Here is an 18,764-nt window from a genome sequence, read left to right on the forward strand (position 1 = left end):
ATTTAATAGTTCCATTCTGAATCATGCTTGAAAGTTACTTAGAATGGCTTACGAATGAAACTCTTTCAAAATGAGCCCCATTAGAACAGAGAGAAAGAAAGCAGGACTGAATTAAAGTATACAGTAAAATTTTTTTCATATATTTTGAAAGAATGCATTGACTTTTAGCACCAGTGAATATTGCCAAACAACCAAATAATAAAATATCATTTTAAACTTACAGGGTCAATGAGCTAATACTTGCCCTTATAGTACTTAGCTAAAAGCGAAACACAAGCTAGTGGATGGCATTCCAACAAGAAAGAGAAGAAACTTAGAACTAGAGTATTGTCCATTGCTTGGGGGGAGGGGAGGGAAAGGGAAGAAAATTAAGGTAGGAGAACCTTTATCTATCTTTTCAGGATGGAAATGGATGGTCAAAGATAGTCATTTCAAGAGAGGGGGACCCAAGGATGGGAGACTGAGGCTGGGGAGAAACAAGGTCAGGCAGGTGCCCTTCAACCTCCAGTGCCCTGGGCTCCCAGGAATCGGCCTTGGTGTGTCACTGCCATTGGGATGACCCAGCTCACCTTGTCTGCTCTACCCTGGATACCGAGGTCTGTCTAGGACAGTTCATGCCAGTCCTTCCATCCCCTGCTTGGCCTCCAGCTCCCAGAACAGACTAAAGATGTGGGAGGCTGAGAATGAGTTTAGGGAACAAACAGGGAGGTATGGTCTCCTGTTCTTCTAGTTACTCATGACTGGCTGAATGATGAGCTTCACACGCTGTGACTAAGCCGCCTTGGGAGACGCTGGAAAGATCAGGTGTGACGAAGGTCATGGAAATTCCCCCTGAATGGTGCACTACCTACAGCCCCCTTGTTGATAAAGGTGTGCGCCTGCCAGGCTCAGTGAGAAAGACGGAAAGCACACAGAAGGGGGGGTGGTGGCCACACGGCCAGAACACCTGCCGTCCCTGGTTCTGAAGCAACATTGGAGTTGAGACTTAAAGGACAGGAGGAGTGGGTGCTCTGGGAAAGGGGACAGTGTAGGGACAGGATGGCTCACACTAGCAGAAGCACAGAACAGAGCAGAAGAGGCAAGTGAGAGGTGTCAGTAGTTTAAGGGGCTGGCTTTGGCCAAAACTTAGGTGGCGGGGAGGAGAAGTGGGGGAGAGCAGGCCGAAGGGGAGGGGGGACAGGCTGCCCAAGGCCTTGCAGTCTCAAGTTCCTGATTTCTTCAGTTGTCCATTCCCAGACCTCAATCTCTACTTGTTTTGCCGGCTTCCCCAAGTCTCTGGGGGCTCAGTAGACCCTCAACAAAGATATGATAGAAAAACAAATATATCGTTGCTATTCTTTAATAACCTCTGTGGACCCTGTAAATAAACAACTGTTTCCAGCTCAGAAGTGGCTGAAGCAAAAAAGTGATTTCAGGGGCCAAAAGCAAGGCCCCGGCCACTACAGACGCTTCAGTTGCAAGAAGCAATTCTTTCTTTCACATGAAGTAATTTTCTGGACACAATGAGAATTCTCCAAACTCCAGGTGAAAGGATTTGTAACCAAGGGAACCACCATTATGTCATCAGGATAGTAATTTAAGATGCAAATTAAGAAATGGTTTCATAAGACATAGCCAAATATATGTTTTTCCCGTATTGGTTTTTGCTAATAACTCACTGTTCTTGAAGATTTATAACATTGCTAGAATAGCCTTAACATTGGATATTATTTTTAAAAATTACGCTTTTAGAACTCTTTGAAGAACCATCATTCTCTTCAAAGGGAAGGGGAGTGCAAAGGAGAAACTCCTCCCTGCTGAGGACATGCCCAATCACATCATTTTCCCAGAAACCACTCGAGTTGGTTGTGTGTGTGTGTGTGTGTGTGTGTGTGTGTGTTTAAATACCCACAAATAAAAATCTGAAACCTAATAAAAAAGGCCACCTCCTTCAAGTCCCGAGAGCACAGTGGCTTTCAGGAGATCAAATAGGATTAGACTCCCTCTGATCTTTCACCCAAGCTCCATCCTCTTTTGCACACTTTATAGAACATAAATAATGGCAATCTTAAAAAAAAAAAAAAAGAAGCAATAATGAGAAAGTGCTATTTTGACCAGAAACCAGAAGGCCAGTTCATGCAGAAGTAATTATGGAGAGAGCAGCACAGCTTCCAAAATCAATCTGGCTGCTGCGTCTCCTCAGGCAAGAATGAGTTTGGCCCTCTTGCTGGCATCCCAGGCAGACTCTCCACGGATGTTTTGCATGGCTAAGCACCAGACGAAGAGAGAGAAAGCAGTGTAAACTTTCTGCAAATTAACACCATTTAGTTGATGACACACTTTTTTTTTCCCTTTCCTCCATGCCTCGCTGTTTAGTGCTAGAGAAATAAATGGTCATGAAAAACAGACTCGGGCCCTGTTTTAACTCTTCATAGGAGAGCACAGATCTGGCTTTTGGCTTCATGTCACTAAGAAAAAAAATATCTCTTTAATTTGGTCAACTCTTCTCTTCCAACAGCTGCTGATGATTTTCACACAGTGGCAAACATCCCCTTCCTGGTGTCACTAATGGAAAAACTGGTCTGCCCCTGGTACCAGGCCACGGTCACTGCCACACTCAGCTCTGGCCTCCCCATGCCTCCCAGCCCCCAAAACTCATGTTCTGTATGTCTCTAGGACCAACAGGAAGAAGATTAACCACTTAAAAAGAAATAGAATTATACAAAGGAACAAGAGAACCAAACTTTTAGTTATGGAAATTCCTTAAAGTCTTAACGTGGAGGTCTTCAGAAGGAAAAAAACCAAATCAGTTCTTTGAAAAATATCCCCAAATGTATGTCCTCCTTTCAGTCTGAGAACTGATGTTACAGAATTTACACATCAGTGAATTTGTGTAGTTGCAGCAAAGCCACAAAGCTTGGGAGACAGATGAAAGTACATTGTTCTAGCAAATAAGCCAGGAGCCATCATCCACACGAGGCAGAAGAGTCTCTGTGTTTAGGGCAGGATCTAGCTACCTCAGGGTTATAAAATAATTCAGTCAGCAGCTGCTCGCACCACTTGCTGTCTAAATAAAGAGGCAGGAATGAAAAAGAAAAGGCATCCCAGGATAAAGGAGGTCCACGAATGGACTTTTTTCTTTTTCCATTCGAGGGTGGGAGGATTCTGTGAAGCCCCTTAAATAGCATATATCCATATATTCATTTTTCTGGAGAGAGTGTCTATAGCTGTCAGAAGATTCTCAAAGAGATCCCCGACCCCCCATGTGGCAAACAGTACCCAGAGCCCTCACCATCAGCAGCCGAGCTCCTCTAACTACATAATCAAACAGATGGTGTTTTACCCTTGTGAAAAAAAAAAGTGATAATATTATAATTGGTGGGCTCTTCATGCTCAGGCAGTGCTGCAGCGATAAATCTCTATAATGATTTTAAATTGTAAAATGATCCTCCTGGTTCCATAAATATATTATATGCAGTGGTTGTAAAAGGGGCTTCTCATATAAAGCATGAAAGGGCAGTTTTACGGCATCATTAATTTGGTATAGAACTAACAAGCTACTCTGAATAAAAATTAATGAATTAAGGATTAACTAAACAATGTCATTTGTCACCCTGACAATTATAAAAGCTCTCTCAGGGGAGATTTGAGGTATAGGCTGCTTTAAAAACAAAACAAAACCCAGAGATCCGCGGGAATGCCTCAACTCAGCCAGTCCCGAGGTCGATGCTGAAACGGCCTTCAGAGAGTCAGTGCTGGATGTGGGGCCCCTGGAAGCGAGGAGACGGCCCCCGGGGTGGGGGACAAAGTCACACGGCAGGGGGCACAATCCACAGACTCAACATGGGGATTGAATCAAAACCCACCCTGCAAAGAGGCCTATCAGGAGAAAAGGTTCGAGTGGAATCTTCCCCATGTAAGCATCTTTCTTCCCCAAATCGTCTGTGACACTTGCCTCCAGACACTGAACCAAGAACAGCTCTTTTTGCTCAGAAGCAGGAGACCAGGAACACCACTTACCAGATGCTGGTGGCTGGTCACTGGAGGCACTTCCAGACCCAGGGCCTCCTCTCGTCGAGCTGGGAAGCCTTACGTCAGCCCCATCTGTGGGCTGGCCGGCCCCATCAGCTGCATCTTCGGGCGGAAGGCCCATGCCATAGGCGCACTGGGGCAAAGGTCCGCTTTTCGGGGAAGCCATGAGAGGTTCCCGGTCCTCCCCAGGCGAGTTTCCACAGTTTGCACAGCCATCGGCAGAGCTGGGGCTGGCTGCCCAGTGGGGGCAATGGCCACCCTCCACTTCTTTTTGCAAGTACTTTTCGGAGGCTATGGGAATCCAATCAGTCCTACACAGGGGCTCCGCGATGTGGCAGCTTTCAGAATCAGCCAGGCTCTCTGTCCCAGTGAAGCACTGGCTTAAACTGTCATTCTCCCCCACCTCCAGGGGCTCAGGGAAAGGGGGTGTGGATTTGCTCCCAGGCTGAGTGAGGCACAGCAAAGAAGAGTCTGGGGTCTGGGAGGGCCTGTCCACATATTCGTCTTCTGTGGGAATCTGCCGGAAGGGGTCCCCCTCGATCTCGCTGACCAAAGTAAGCACCCTGGCCTCCTGTCCCTGGGTGCTGGGCCCCCCGCCTACACACGCACCCCCACAGAAACCACTGCCGTCTGGACAGCACATATCTTCAGAGAACATCTTCTCTTCCAGAGTCAGCAGTAAGACACCTTCACAAATTTCACGCTGACTAGAGGCTTCCATATGAGTGCTGCTAAAATTGTTGCCTGAGGACTCCTGCTGATGTAAATTCAGAAGGCAGAAGTATTAATACCCGGAGTTATCAGAACATGTGTCTGCTAAATATGGCTGAAAATGGTCTAGAATTATTATTTCCACCCTAACAAGTACAGACGGAACCCTCATTATGGCACATTATTTGTGTTATTTAAGAATACAGAGTGGGGGGAACCCTAAAATGGACTATGGGAACCAGGGAATCAAACCGCATTTCAAACAAATAGTATATTCACACTGAAGCAAAGCAAAGCGCTAACTCATGTAACTTTAAAGAACACAGTATTTTGTCCATACATTCAATCTAAATTTAAAAAAAAAAACCACTGTAAACAAATAAGGAGCTCTAGTTAGTAGCTTTGTTTTTTCTGTACTACTGTTTAATAATTCTGAAACTACGTTCTGTGTATTCTGGCATTGAGCAAACAAGTCAATACATTGAGACTAACAGGAACCGGGCTTCGTCCTGTTGCAGAAGGGAGGATTCAAATCCAGGTAAAGGAGAGACCAAATGAATCCTGTGGTGTCGGGACCGAAACTGGGAGAATCAGGATGAACTCACGGTTTAAAATTTATATTCTTTATACTGTAGACAATAGATCTAAGGGACATAACGGGACAATCAAAGAAATTTTTAATATCACATGTGGATCAGATAACAGTTTGTACCAAGATTGAATGTCTTGATTTTGATAAATGTACTACGGTTATTTAAGAGAATATGCTTGTTCTCAAGAAAATCGCACTGAAGTATTTAAGGGTGGAGGAGCGTGATGTCTGCCATTCACTCTAAAATAACAACACACATATACAGGCTTACGAAGAGCAAATGATAATGCGATGTGATAAAATGTAAGCAGTTGGTGGGTCTGAGTTTAGGGAGTGTGGGAGTTTTTTTGTACTATTCTCACTGCTTTTCTATAATTTTGATTATGTCAAAATGAAAAGTTACCAAAATAACTAAAGAGTAGAGGGAAATGGCAGCTCCTTCCTCCTTGGAACCTGTCCTAGGCAATCAAGATTGGCGCTGGAACAACATAAATTATGTATGCTCACAGAGATGACGAGGGGAAGGAAGTGCAAAGAAAAGAGCATTTACGATGGGCACCCACTTGGGCTTTGAGTTATTCTGCGGGGATCAATCCTGGGATTCGAGGTTCCATCCCTCAAGGAAGGACCCCGTTCACGGTAGGGTTCAGTATTTGACTAATAACAGCCACATCAGCCTAACCATTAAAAGGACGTTAAGGAGGCACTTAAGACTTAAATTTACCTTATTTCCACTTAGGCCGCCGCAAGCCTCATTGACCCAGTGCCACAAATTAGCTAGAAAAACAAAGTAAGGATAAGAACTTCATATTATTTCGTCTAATTCAGTATTATCGATCACTATGTCAGCTCAGTATTTCTTTAAATACAGCCATCTGCAAGTCTTTCAGTGAGAGTTCCCGAGAGTGAAAACATTTAAAAGAAAAATCAACCCATTCAAAGACTCCCCCTCCCCCAAACAGAACTTTCTGATCTATGGAAAGCAAAGCGTCCTCCCCTAATGTTCTGCTGAATTCCTCTGGGCACTCTCAGAGCTGCTGTTAGGACTGGAGGCATTCTCATTCCCTTCGCCGTTTTCCCCTGACGACGAGGGCCAGGGCTAGGCGCTGCGAGGGAATGACGAAGACACAGGTCCAGGGCATTGCCTTTCCAGTCAACTAGCTCACACGGATGGACGAGAAAGGAAGAGTGCAGGCCGGAAGGCTGTCAGACCCCACTGAGTTCCAGGGGGCCTCAAATCCTTTTCCACTATACCCTGTGCTTCTCAGGAGGAAGAGCTGTGTTCTGTGGTATAAACAAAGCACATCTCCCATTAACTTTTAAAAACAGAAGTGATGGGATTCCTGGGTGGCTCAGTAGGTTAAGCGTCTGCCTCCGGCTCAGGTCATGATCTCAGGGTCCTGGGATCGAGTCCGCATCAGGCTGCCTGCTCAGCGGGGAGTCTGCTTCTCCCTCTTGCTCTCTCTCTCTCAAATAAATAAATAAATAAATAAATAAATAAAATCTTAAAAAAAAAAAGTCTGATCTACGAACTGAAAAAAATCTATGAATTTATGTTCTAGAAAGATAAAATTTTACCCCACTTCCACTGACCATTTGATGCTAAATTCACTATAAACACTGAAGTGGGAGGTTGTCCATTCTGCAGGAGAAGATAATCAGGTCCTGATAACAGCTAATCATTTCTATCACATGACCTCGCCCGGGTCATTGCACTTCTCTGAGTCTCAGTTTCTTCATCACGAAAGGGGAGAAACAGCGGTGCCCACCTCGTGGTGCCCGCCTCGTGGTGCCGTCGTGATTTTGTGAGTGCATGTAAAACGCACAAGCAGGGCTGGCACAGAATAAATATTCAATGTATGTCAGGTATTGCTATCATCTTCATGATTATTCTTGCTTCCTTTCTATAGTTTTGAAATTACATAAAAATAAAGTTACCCCAAATTAAAGGAAACTTGTAGCTCTTCTCTTGTAGGGACCAGTACCAGATAACCACAAACGGTACTAAAAAATGGCATTTGTACACGAGGAGATACTCATAATTACTAAGATAATCTCTCTCCTGGATGATTGCAAAAGCCCTCCTAATTAGTGTGTCTGCATCCAGCCTTACTGTACCCCCGAATTTGTTTTCTATCCTATAACCAGAGGGTGAGTTTTACTTCTCTTTGCTAAGGACCAGGAGCAAAGTCCTTAACCAAGCCTGCGGGACCATGCTTCCCTCTCCATGTTCTCTCACGCGGGCTCTGACTTTCTGCTCCGGCCGCACCAACCTTAGCCAAGCCCAACGGGCTTATCAGGTCTCAGCTCCTGGTCTCCTCTGGGGGGCCCTTGCTGGCCCCGAGGTCAGACGACCCCCTGTCATCTGCTCACCTGGGGCTCTGCAACTTCCCTTTCAGCACTCGGCCTCATTCTGTGGGCCTCATGCTGCCCTGTCCGCTTCCCCAAAAAGGGCACTTGCTGTGCCCTCAGGATGGAGCCCCCAGGGCCAGTCCTGCCCCAGGGGGGCTACATGAATGGATGAAGAGAGGGCTAACAGACTACGTCCTGATTCAGTAACTGGTAGGTCCACTGTCCTTGTCACTGAGAAGATATGGCAGGAAGAGGTTATTGCAGAGACAAAAAAAAAAAAAAAAAAAATCAGAAATCTGTTATCTCACATAAACGTGACTCCATGCGTGAACCTCACCATCTGAACACGCATTATTCAAATCCCTAGTTACCAGGTTGCTAGGGAAGTGGAGCAGCACTAAATAAAAATATTCAATAATGAGTAGACTCTTAAAAAAAGTCATTTAACACTGTTCTCTGGTTAACATGGGCATCTCCAAACACCATCTTCCCTCTTTAAAAACTTCTGATGGCCCAGCGTTATATAACGTGACATTAGTGGAAAGAGCAAGATAGGCGGGGTTTCAGGAAGTCCACGCATGTGATGCAGGAGAACTGATCAAATCACGGCAAAGCGGAGGCGGACGTTATAACCCCCTGAGCAACCAAAAAGGGAAAAGGGACCGTGAGACAACAGTGCTCTTAGAGAAGGCGATCTGACCACGAAAGCATGAAGAAATCTCTCGAGGAATCCTTTCTTAAAAATGTCGCTCTTGGGACACCTGGGTGGCTCAGTCGGTTAAGCACCTGCCTTCAGCTTGGGTCATGATCTCAGGGTCCTGGGACCGAGTCCCGCGTGGGACTCCCTGCTCAGGGGGGAGTCTGCTTCTCCCTCTCCCTCTGCCCCACCCCAGGCTCGTGCTCACGCTCTCTCTCAAATAAATAAATAAATAAAACCTTTAAAAAAAAAATGACACTCTAATAGCTTTGTGTAAACATCAAATATGCTGTGATGTTAAAAGGCACCATCGAACAATTGTTTGTGAAGAAATTATTCCCCAGAAACAAGGTAACACCGGATGATTCATTGTAAGAATGAGCACTTAAATTTTACTGAAAATAAGATAACTTATTTTCACAATTTTATATTCATATCTCAAGGTAAGACCCCAATCAAAACTTTCCGTCTGCCATTTACCTGAATGCTTACCTCTATCTTAAGTGGGTGCGTCAAACATGTTGGTATTCTCGGATAAAGGCAACCCGCTCATACCTGATGATGCATGATCGGTCTGACACGAACACACAGCTAATGAGTCATCAGCTTCCTGAACCTCGCATATTTTGTTTGCTTACACATCAACAGGCACCATGGGTTTTTGCTGATGTGTTTGGCCAGAGAACAATGAATTAGGTATAAAGGGCAGTTTGGCTTAGTTTAACTGCAGCCGTGTCAAGGCACTTACTGTAGGCAGATCACCAGAGGCAGTCACCGGCAATCTACGCAGCTTCCAGAGCGTATACCTAGACATGTTTCTTTAAGCTTAATTTTCAAAAACCAGTGTAGACACAGTACCTGTTAGTGCTTTCCCTTTTTTCCTATAGTAAACACCAAAGACGACAGCAGCGACTAATGCCACAGATATGAAGAGAAGCAGAATAATTAAACTGGGCAAGTAAATCTGGGGTTCTGCATTGGAAGAAAATGAGAAAAAGGTGTTAAAGAGTTTTTAATTTAATTCAGTGATTATTTCCAGTTTTATTTAAAAACAAAACCCTTTGAATCAAGCCCCAGAATCAAGGATGTTGGTCTGGCGTCGGAGAAGGAGGACGGTCCCCAACTCTGACTGTAGGCGTGCAGAGCATGCTCTCAGCTCCAGAAGGGCGAAACCAACTGCAGCCAGCCCCACGCCTGGCATCGCGCCACGGGAGGCCAGCCCACGCCCGTCTTTAAAAGTGGCTACTTTAGGGGCACCTGAGTGACTCAGAAGGTTAAGCGTCTGACTTCAGCTCAGATCATGATCTCAGGGTCCTGGGATCAAGCCCCGTGTTGGGCTCCCCTGCTCAGCGGGAAGTCTGCTTCTCCCTCGCCCTCTAACTCTCCCTCTACTCGTGCTCACTCTCTCTCAAATAAAGTCTTTAATAAATGAATAAATAAAAGCAGCTACTTTAGCACAACTCTAATTGTCTTGACCACGCCATCCAGTTCCATCTTTGCTTACCTACAGAACACCTCAATCTCTCCAAGTGGACAGCCTCTGAGGCCAGAGGAAGCCCTTTATTGTATCCTTTTCCAAAGAACAACATGGCACCAGGGTTCTGCTGGTCATGAGAACAGAACCATGGCCGTCCTGCGAAGCGTTTCAGTATTTCATCTACAGTACAACGTGGACTTAACCATTTCTCCCAACCCTCTTGATTGCTTGCTTGCTAGAACCTTTATTTTATGAAGTCTCACCTCTCCTCTCCTTCTCTCCTGTTTAAAGTAACATTTTATTCCCTCAGTTATTTTCAATGTTATCTTTAAAATGGTCTTTTTTACATGCTACTCTGTGTTACTCCATAACCAGAATGCTTAGATAGCCTCCTTTTTCCCAAAATGTCAAATCTAAACCCCTGATTTTCTTAGTTCATTAACCCCATTAATCTGTGGCCTGGGTTCTTCCTGCTGCGTGTCCATTTCCGGTGCTGCCATATCTGGACCCACCTCTACACCATCTCACGCCCCTGGGTAACCAGCATCCACCCTCAACTTTCTGTCAGGCTTTGAAACTGTACTTAAGATTAACTTGATGTACAAAATGTGCCCTGTATAACGATAGCTATATTCTAACTCTGGTTGGCGACCAAAATCTCCCACAGACACCCCTACTGTGATCTCCACAATCCTGCCATATTTGGGCATTTTAATTCATGTTTGTAGCTCAATTTCTGTTCTTTCTTTTTTTGTGTGTGTATGAATACTTTATTAGTTATCCACGTCAGAGTGGGAAATTTTCAAGTAAACAACATATCTGGAGTTAAGATACTGACAAAAGTGACCATGGATAAGACGGGATGAAGAGGGAGAGGTGAACCCCTTCAGACACAGCATGTTATTCGGGAGAAATCTAGAATTGCTGACTAGACTGGGCACATCTACAGCCAACCCGCTCTACTTAAACATACCTTTTGGCGGCTTTGCAGATGGCAGAGAAGAACTACAAACCACATCTGATTTATCAGTCCCATGACGTACTTCTGTCTCCCCAAGAATGCTACAGCTGTGGAGGTAAAGGTAGTTAAGTGTTTTGCTTTTATAATCTTGTTTAAGAAAAACGCAACAAGCTACAAAAGGCTCTACTCCGCTAGATTGCCAGCTTCTTCAGGAGAAGAACTGAGAGGGCTTCCTGCACGTTTGAATCCCCAGTGTCTGTCCACTCGTCAAAGGGTGGACCGATGAATAAGCAAAGATAACCACGACCAGGGTTCTCTAAGAACCGCTCTGACACTATGGTCCAAAAGAGAGTACATTGAAGAAGATTCCAAATGCTTCAATTGCCTTCGGCTGAGTGATAAACTTTTGATGAATGCTCTTTTGAAGCTGAAAACACAAAAAATCTTTTCAACATAAAACTTGGGTAAGCAGATCGAAAAATAAATATCTAATGAGAATTAATATATTGAGGGGGGATGCCTGGGTGGTGCAGTTGGTTAAGCATGTGACTCTTGATTTTGGCTCAGGTCATGATCTCAAGGTAGTGAGACTGAGCCCCGTGTCAGGCTCTGCACTCAGCAGGGAATCTTCCTGAAGATTCTCTCTCTCCCTCTCCCTTATCCTCTTGCCCCCACTCTCTCTCTCTAAAATAAATAAATACATAAATCTTTAAAGAAATACATTGGGACTATATTAGTATTTGGCAATAAGCACGCAATGGAAGGACCCAGAAATTCCACCATATATACATATACCTAAAATTCCACTACACACACACACACATATACTCACATTAAGTGTGAAACCCAGTATATATACGAGATGAGTCATTGCAGAATTATTTATTACCGCAACAGACCAGAAACGACCTGAACGACTACCAACAGGGAATTTATTAAATAAAATCATGGTACATCTCTATGGTCCATCTCTACCAAAATAAATTACAGTACAAACCAAGAGTTGGCAGCAAATGTTTCCTAAGCCACAAAAAGCCACGGAGATCTAAGTGAACAAATATGGAATGAGCTCCTTTAGCATATATTATGTTAAAAAAGCCAAGGCGTTTAGAGTATGCAAACATTTATATAAACAGGAGGCTCCTATATGCACACACACACACGTTTCTGGACAAATACACCAGGGGTGCAGGGAAGCTGGGAAGCGTGGGCGTGGCAGGTGAAGGATTATAAACATCGTAAATCACTTTTAAGCAACTAAGGTTAGGAAAGGGAAAAAAGAAGCTGCAATTGTAAGTCAAAGATTAGGTCCAAGTGACTCTGAAAAGTAATACAGAGCCCCTGTCACACAGGAAGCTGAAGATGAGTTGGACTGGTTTATTTTCCCCATGCCGAAGTGACAGAATTTTCCCGTTCTGAAAACGGGTTTGAGCAGAAGCCTCACCAAACGGCATCAGTCTGGTGACAACCTCGAGGAGACAGTGCAAGTTGAGTTTAAGATCAACACACTTTTCTGGCTCCTCTGTTGCCACTTACTTGGTCCAGGGTTTGCATTTCTCTGTGGGAGAAAAGGCATCGGAGAAGTAGCCTACCAGGCAGGGCTCGCAAATCGTGTCCTTGTTGAGCTGCACTGTCAAAAAAACGAACGGACAAAAGAACAAGCAAACAAACAAGGACACTTAGACATCGGCCAGGATGATGTTCCAAAGGACCAGAGACCAGGAGCTGCCCCCTGTGCCTCTGGCCTCCCCAGTCCCACACTCACCACCCAAGGCTGATTGCTCCGGGCCCTCCTGGCTTCAGAGGGCCCCCGGTCCCAGCAATAGGTTACAGACTCTTGTTCAGCAAGGTAACTGGCTCACTGTCAGGCCACTAACGTCAGTATCTGAGTTAGGTACTGACCCTTGGCTGTTCAGAGCCACTGTCCTGGTCCCCGATCCTCTGTTTCCTAGCTGGAGCCTACTGTCTCCTTTGTTTTCACCAGGCACCTGTCTGCCCTCCCCTTTCAGCCTTCTGGGTTTGTATCAGTCTTCGTCTTCAGAGAATGACAGCCCTTTTCCTGCTTTTAAGGGAAACTTGCTGTTCTGACTCCTGATCAAATAAATCTTACCAGTGCAAACACTACAGTGATTGTAACACTCTTTTCTCAAACAAACACATAAACAAAAACACACCCTGCCCCCAAAAAACCCTATAGGTCTCTCTCTTAAACCAAGAGTTGGCAGCAAATGTTTTCTAGAAAGGGCCATACGGTAAATATCTTAGGTTTTGCAGGCCCTCTGATCTCTGTTGTAATTACTTGCAGCATGAAAGCACCATAGACAACATGTAAACAAAGAGACGTGCCTGTGTTCCAAGTGAACTCTATTTATACAAACAGAAGAGGTGGGCTGGATTTTGGACCCCTGCCTTAAGCCACCAGCAGCTAAAGCAGGAATTGATCGTGGTTAGGATGTTTCTTCAGTTCTCTCACATTCCTCATCAACTGTATTATCAAAATAGGACATGTCTCCAATTTCCTACATCTATTAGCCTCACTGCAACTCACACGTGATGACCCTTTGGTAATTCTAAAAAAGAAGACATTGGCTTCCGTGTGGTATCATAATCAGGCAATTGACTGGTGCCAAAACCACAATTTACTCTTGAAATTAGTAGCACTTCTTTGATTTATTGTCATAAATAAAACACTAAAATAAGGAATTAGATTTTCTTTGTCCAAAGTCAAATGGGAAGTACACTCTTGATTTCTGCAGTTGTCTCAACCAGCAGGGTACCCCCCTCAACCTAGTAATCTGAGTCACCTTGTAATGACCTTAACAAAAGCCCAGTTAACATCTAGCTGCTCACATGAATTCAAACAGCTTTGTAAAATATTAACACACTCTAGAAGAGTAACCCTTAAGAACAAAGAGACTTCCTAAGAAGCCGCAAGTCACACATAGCTTCAAGGGCATTAAATCCATGCACTTGATTTCCACATCTACTCTTTGAAACACTGACCTGCCAGGGACATCCTGCAGGTTTTCCTTTCCCTTTCCCCTGACACAATCACACTTTTCCCACTTTACAAAAAGAGGCATGCTGCTTATCCACTCCAAATCCTGCTATGCCAAAAAAAAACCCCCACAACAAATCAAAATACTGGTAATAGCAAAGCTCCTGCAATTCAGAGCACCTCCATACCGAAAGGCTCTGGGCCTTGTCTTAGAATTGAATTCATAAGGGAGTTGGTTACATAGGGAGATTTATTTTAATAATTAAAAAATCAAGGGGCGCCTAGGTGGCTCGGTCCGTTAAGTGTCCGACTCATAACTTCAGCTCAGATCATGATCTCAGGGTCATGAGATCAAGCCCCGAGTCAGGCTCCATGCTCAGCAGGGAGTCTGCTTGAAGATTCTCTCTCTCCCTCTCCCTCAGCTCCTCTCTCCCACTTTGTCTCTCTCTCTTAAAAAAAAAAAAAATCAAGTCACACTTTTTCCAAGAGAAAGCTCATTTGGTTTAGTCGATACATTTGGTAATAAGGACAGACTGTACCAGTGAGACTCTGATGGACATCTTCCTCCGTATGAATTGAAATGAATAGTATCTTAATTCTCCTCACCTGTCCAAGTCTTCTGGTTTAAAACAAAATGCCTCCAAACGAAAGATTAACAGGTATGAATAATCATGTGTTGCATCTTGAAAAAACTTTTTTGGGGTGCTTTCCAGAAATCAGGAAGGTAAAGAACTCTAAGAAATACTTTTCTGGCAAAAAGATATATCTATTTCTTTACTTTTAACAAAACTGAGAACACAACTGAGTTCTTAACTGAGAGATCATTAAAAACAGCTTTTGATGTCACACCACTATGTGGCCTGGACATAGAGCTCAGAAAGTGTTGAAGGAACTGACTGACACTAGTCTACCGGAAGGCTTCCTTAGCCATTCAAGTATTTGTGTGAGCAAGATTCTCAGCACTCAGTGGACATAGAATGAATGTTGAAATCTGTTACATTTTAGCAATAACAAATATTCAACCATGAATATATGAATCAGAAAAAAACCACTTATTATTAAGTTCGTAAAGCTTTTACAATTATAATAAGGCAAAATATATTACTTTTTGACAATCATGTAGTAACTGTAATAACAACTTAGTCCAAAAGTGTTTTAACTCTTAGAACCTTGAGCCACAGGAAAATTTTTTAAAATTACAATCTCAAATGGGTGCCTAGTTTTGATGTGAAAAGTGCATGAAAAGGTGATTAGCAAAAGCCCTCCAAGCCTAAAAATACATTAGGGTAAAATTCTTTGGGGAGGGTGAAATGGATACAAGTCCAAGGAGGGACAAACCATATAAATCTTCCAACAGTGAAGGACGACGAGTGCATTTTAAAAAGGATGATGGTGTTATCAAATTGCTACGGTGTTTAGATTCCATTGAATTCCATTTTTAAAAGTGTTACTGCTGCTATAATTCCTTGGAAACTAATTCCTTAGCAACTCTTTAAGTTGGCAATAAAAAACGTTATCTGCCAACTTAAAAATATGCCACGGGCGCATGGTTCTTCAAAATTCTTCCAAGGGCGTGCGCCAGTTTGTTTTTTTGTTTGTTTGTTTTTTGTTTTTTAAAGAGTCTGAGGCCCCCTGCGTTACCCCTGCCCGCCTAAGGGGGCTCCCAAGGTTTCCCAGCTGGAGGAGGCTTCCGGGGAGCACGTGGGCAGCGCGCTCACATTCCCCTGGAAGAGCGTAACCTGGCCCTTCTCAAAGGGCCCCTCAAGCTACTCCAGCGCCACCTGGTTCCCCGGAGCGTGAGTGACACAGGGACGCCTCTCAAAGCCTGCTCTGGCCCAGGGGAGAGCCGCGGGGCGCACGAACCGAACCGTACCCGGGTGCTGGGCGCCGAAGCCCGGGGCGCACTCCGCGTTGCGGCGGCAACAGTCACAGTCGGCGCTCCAGTGGTAGCCGGTCGTGCAGGCGCAGCGCCGCGGGGCCGTCCGGTTGCCGGGCTCCACCGCCACCAGGGCCTTGCCTGCAGGAGACAGAGACACGGCTGCTCACCTTCCACCCTGAGCAGCTCCAACGCATCCTTCAGGATAGGTTTCGAGAACTCCCCAGTTCCCCCTTCCTAAAGCACTAAAACATCCTAGTAGGTTGGTTCCCCTCCACACCCTCCCCCGCAAAAATTAAGAGTCTCGTGGTTTTTTAAAAGTCCATTTTCATGTGAGGAGGAGGATTAAGAACTGGGGAGTGTATGATCCTGGACTATTTTGGCTAATGCAAAATAGACTCCACGGCTTCTTGGTTTTTAGTAAATTCAAATGTGAGAAATATTCTGAACACGAATGCTAGATTGAACCTAAGGGAATAGGGTTCTGGAGACTGGGGATTCATCCTGGGATCCTGCAGGACCACAGGCATATTCAGAGTTGTGGAAACAGGGCTCAGGGACATTAGAAAAGGGAACGCATTCCAGAGGCTGAGCTGGATGACACACTTGGAAGTCAATCTCCCCAAATACTTAGAGCTACCGGTGGGTTCTCTTTTCTCACAACACATAGCAAAGACTCTCCTTCTTGTCCCAAATCTCCTGCCCTTTCCAGTTTCGGTGGAATAGAGGTCATGCTGACACACACAGTCCATCTTCATTCTTTGTTGACTCTTATTTACAATTTCACCTACTCACTAACATTTCGGTGTAACCCCCAAATCAGTACTCCTGGCACTTTTGCAGTCATTTTTGGGCACATGCAGAACAGTGGAGATTTCGAGCCACTGGCTGGACATGCATACTCTCAGCTGAGGTCAACCAAGGTCACACTCCGCCTTCTTGTTACAGCTTTTAGACTGGAAGCGAGCATCCTTTGTGTGGTCTACTTAGTGTCCCATTTTGGGCATTTCCATGCTTTTTGTTAGTGATTCCACTGCTTACAAGGGCCCACAATCACAGTGTTGAAGCACTGTCCGCTGTTTCCAGGCCCAGGTGATGTGTCTCATGAGCAAATACATGTTAGATAAACTCTGTTCAGGCATGAGTTACAGCGCTGTTGGCTCTAAGTTCAATGTTAATGAATCAAAATATTTACTAAGGTGTCTTTAAACAGAAACACACATAAAACAAGGTTATGTGTGGATCAGTTAACAAAAATGTTGTGACCAGAGGCTCACAGGAACCTAACACTGTATTTCCCCTAGGAGCAATGGTTTAGGATTTGCTAGTTCAGAACACTGATGTTATTCTATGAATAACAAGAATCCACATGCACATACACAATGCAACACAATAATATTATCTGAAACAGACTTTGTACCCCTATAGGGCCCCATCTCACCTGGATTGTCCCAATAGCCCATGGACTTATACTCCTGAGTACGTATAGGAGTTTGTTATGGACTGATGTTTTTGTCCCCTCAGAATTCATGTTGAAATCTTAATCCCCAATGTGATGGTACCAGGAGGTGCAGGCTTTGGGAGGTGATCAGGCCATAAGGTTAGACTGCACGTGAGTGGGATTCATGCCTTTATAAAAGAGACAGTAGGGAGCTTGCTTCCTCCCTGTCTGTTCTTCACCATGTGGAGACACAGCAAGAAAAGAGTGTCTTGAAAACCTAAAGAGGGCCCTCACTAAGAACCCAACCATGCTGGCACCCCATCTCCCACTTCAGCCTCCAGAACCGTGAGAAATAAATGTTTGTTGTTGAAGTCACTCGGTCTGTGCTATTCTGTTAGAGAAGCCTGAACAGACTAGGACAAGTTCCAAGGGAAAAATAAACAGGCAAACCAGAACCCTGTCTCCTTCACTGTCTCAAGTTACAGCCAGCAGGGAGGAGATGTTTTCTATTTCCACTCTTTTCAGAGCAGAGCATGGCGAACCTAGAGAAATCTTCCTGTGTCCCTCCCGTGTCCACTCTCCAAGGCTCTGGTCATTTGTGCAGCCCTGAGGCCAATCTGCATACACATGTGCATAATGCTCAGAACAGACATGGACAGGGGTCACTTCCTTGGAAAATTCTAGTTCCACTACCTTACTCGATTGTGAGTGAATGCAAGCCTGTGTGGTGATGAACAATTTTGACATATTTTTAAATATCTTAATGTACCAGGTTTGGGGCTTTAATCAACTTTGGCAGTAGACAGAATGAATCTTTATTTCCAAGAGACAGCAGTGAGTCAAGGTCATTACTAAGCAGTGGGAAAGAAAAAAGACTTGATCAGATGCTTCTGCTCAGTGGAGTTTCCATGTTACCTTCTGCGGCCAAAATCTGCCAGCTGTCTCTAACCCACTCGAAAATGACGATGTTTAAAAAAAAATACTTAGGGGCGCCTGGGTGGCACAGTGGTTAAGCGCCTGCCTTCGGCTCAGGGCATGATCCTGGCGTTATGGGATCGAGCCCCACATCAGGCTCTTCCGCTATGAGGCTGCTTCTTCCTCTCCCACTCCCCCTGCTTGTGTTCCCTCTCTCGCTGGCTGTCTCTATCTCTGTCGAATAAATAAATAAAATCTTTAAAAAAAAAAAAGGAATTCTTAAAGAAATGGCTGATTTGTGGTTTGAGGCAGGAAATGCCCAAGATGAACCTGGAAGCAAGGAGAGCTCTTAAGGTCACCTGGCGTCATATAAGGTCCTGAGGTGAGACAATCTGAGCACCCACATACCTAGTAACTGTAATAGATTAAAACACCTCAACTATGTCCGAATGGCTGAGTTTATCATATTCATATAAATCCTTTGGAGAAAGCATGATGATCAAGTCATGATTTTGAAAAGCGGTAAATAAAGCTACAAGCATTCATTCTGCCTCTCCCGTATATACTGTACTTCAGGGTAATGGAGAGTTGCTGAGGGAAGCTTCTTTTCATAAAGTGTTCCAGGCATTCAAGAAGGAATGATAGAAGGTCACCTTTCTACGGCTCCTCCCAAAAGTGGATCTAGGCCATGATGGTCAACATACCACAAGAAGAGAGATAAGCAGCTTCTATA

The 18,764-nt window shown here is 44.5% G+C and overlaps 1 protein-coding gene across 5 annotated transcripts in view; it reads right to left on the bottom strand.

The window, feature by feature from the left end:
• TNFRSF11A (TNF receptor superfamily member 11a) overlaps positions 1 to 18,764 on the bottom strand; it is a 55,723-nt gene that overhangs the window by 13,890 nt on the left and 23,069 nt on the right. For 3 of the 5 annotated variants that reach the window (XR_015727583.1, XM_045790226.2, XM_045790224.2), the window contains 6 exons: positions 15,673 to 15,816; positions 12,338 to 12,431; positions 10,814 to 10,908; positions 9,222 to 9,335; positions 6,039 to 6,091; positions 4,000 to 4,768 (listed from right to left, as the gene is read on the bottom strand). Coding sequence is in view for 4 of the 5 variants with exons in the window: in XM_045790226.2 (XP_045646182.2) it covers positions 4,000 to 4,768; positions 6,039 to 6,091; positions 9,222 to 9,335; positions 10,814 to 10,908; positions 12,338 to 12,431; positions 15,673 to 15,816 (1,269 nt within the window). In the remaining variant the exon portion in view is untranslated. The remainder of the gene's footprint in view (positions 1 to 3,999; positions 4,769 to 6,038; positions 6,092 to 9,221; positions 9,336 to 10,813; positions 10,909 to 12,337; positions 12,432 to 15,672; positions 15,817 to 18,764) is intronic. The other 2 variants (XM_045790227.2, XM_045790225.2) reach the window with 2 other exon arrangements.

This window comes from Ursus americanus, chromosome 19 (assembly GCF_024610735.1).
Source record: "Ursus americanus isolate L20-20 chromosome 19, mUrsAme1.1.p, whole genome shotgun sequence".
Taxonomy (NCBI): domain Eukaryota; kingdom Metazoa; phylum Chordata; class Mammalia; order Carnivora; family Ursidae; genus Ursus; species Ursus americanus.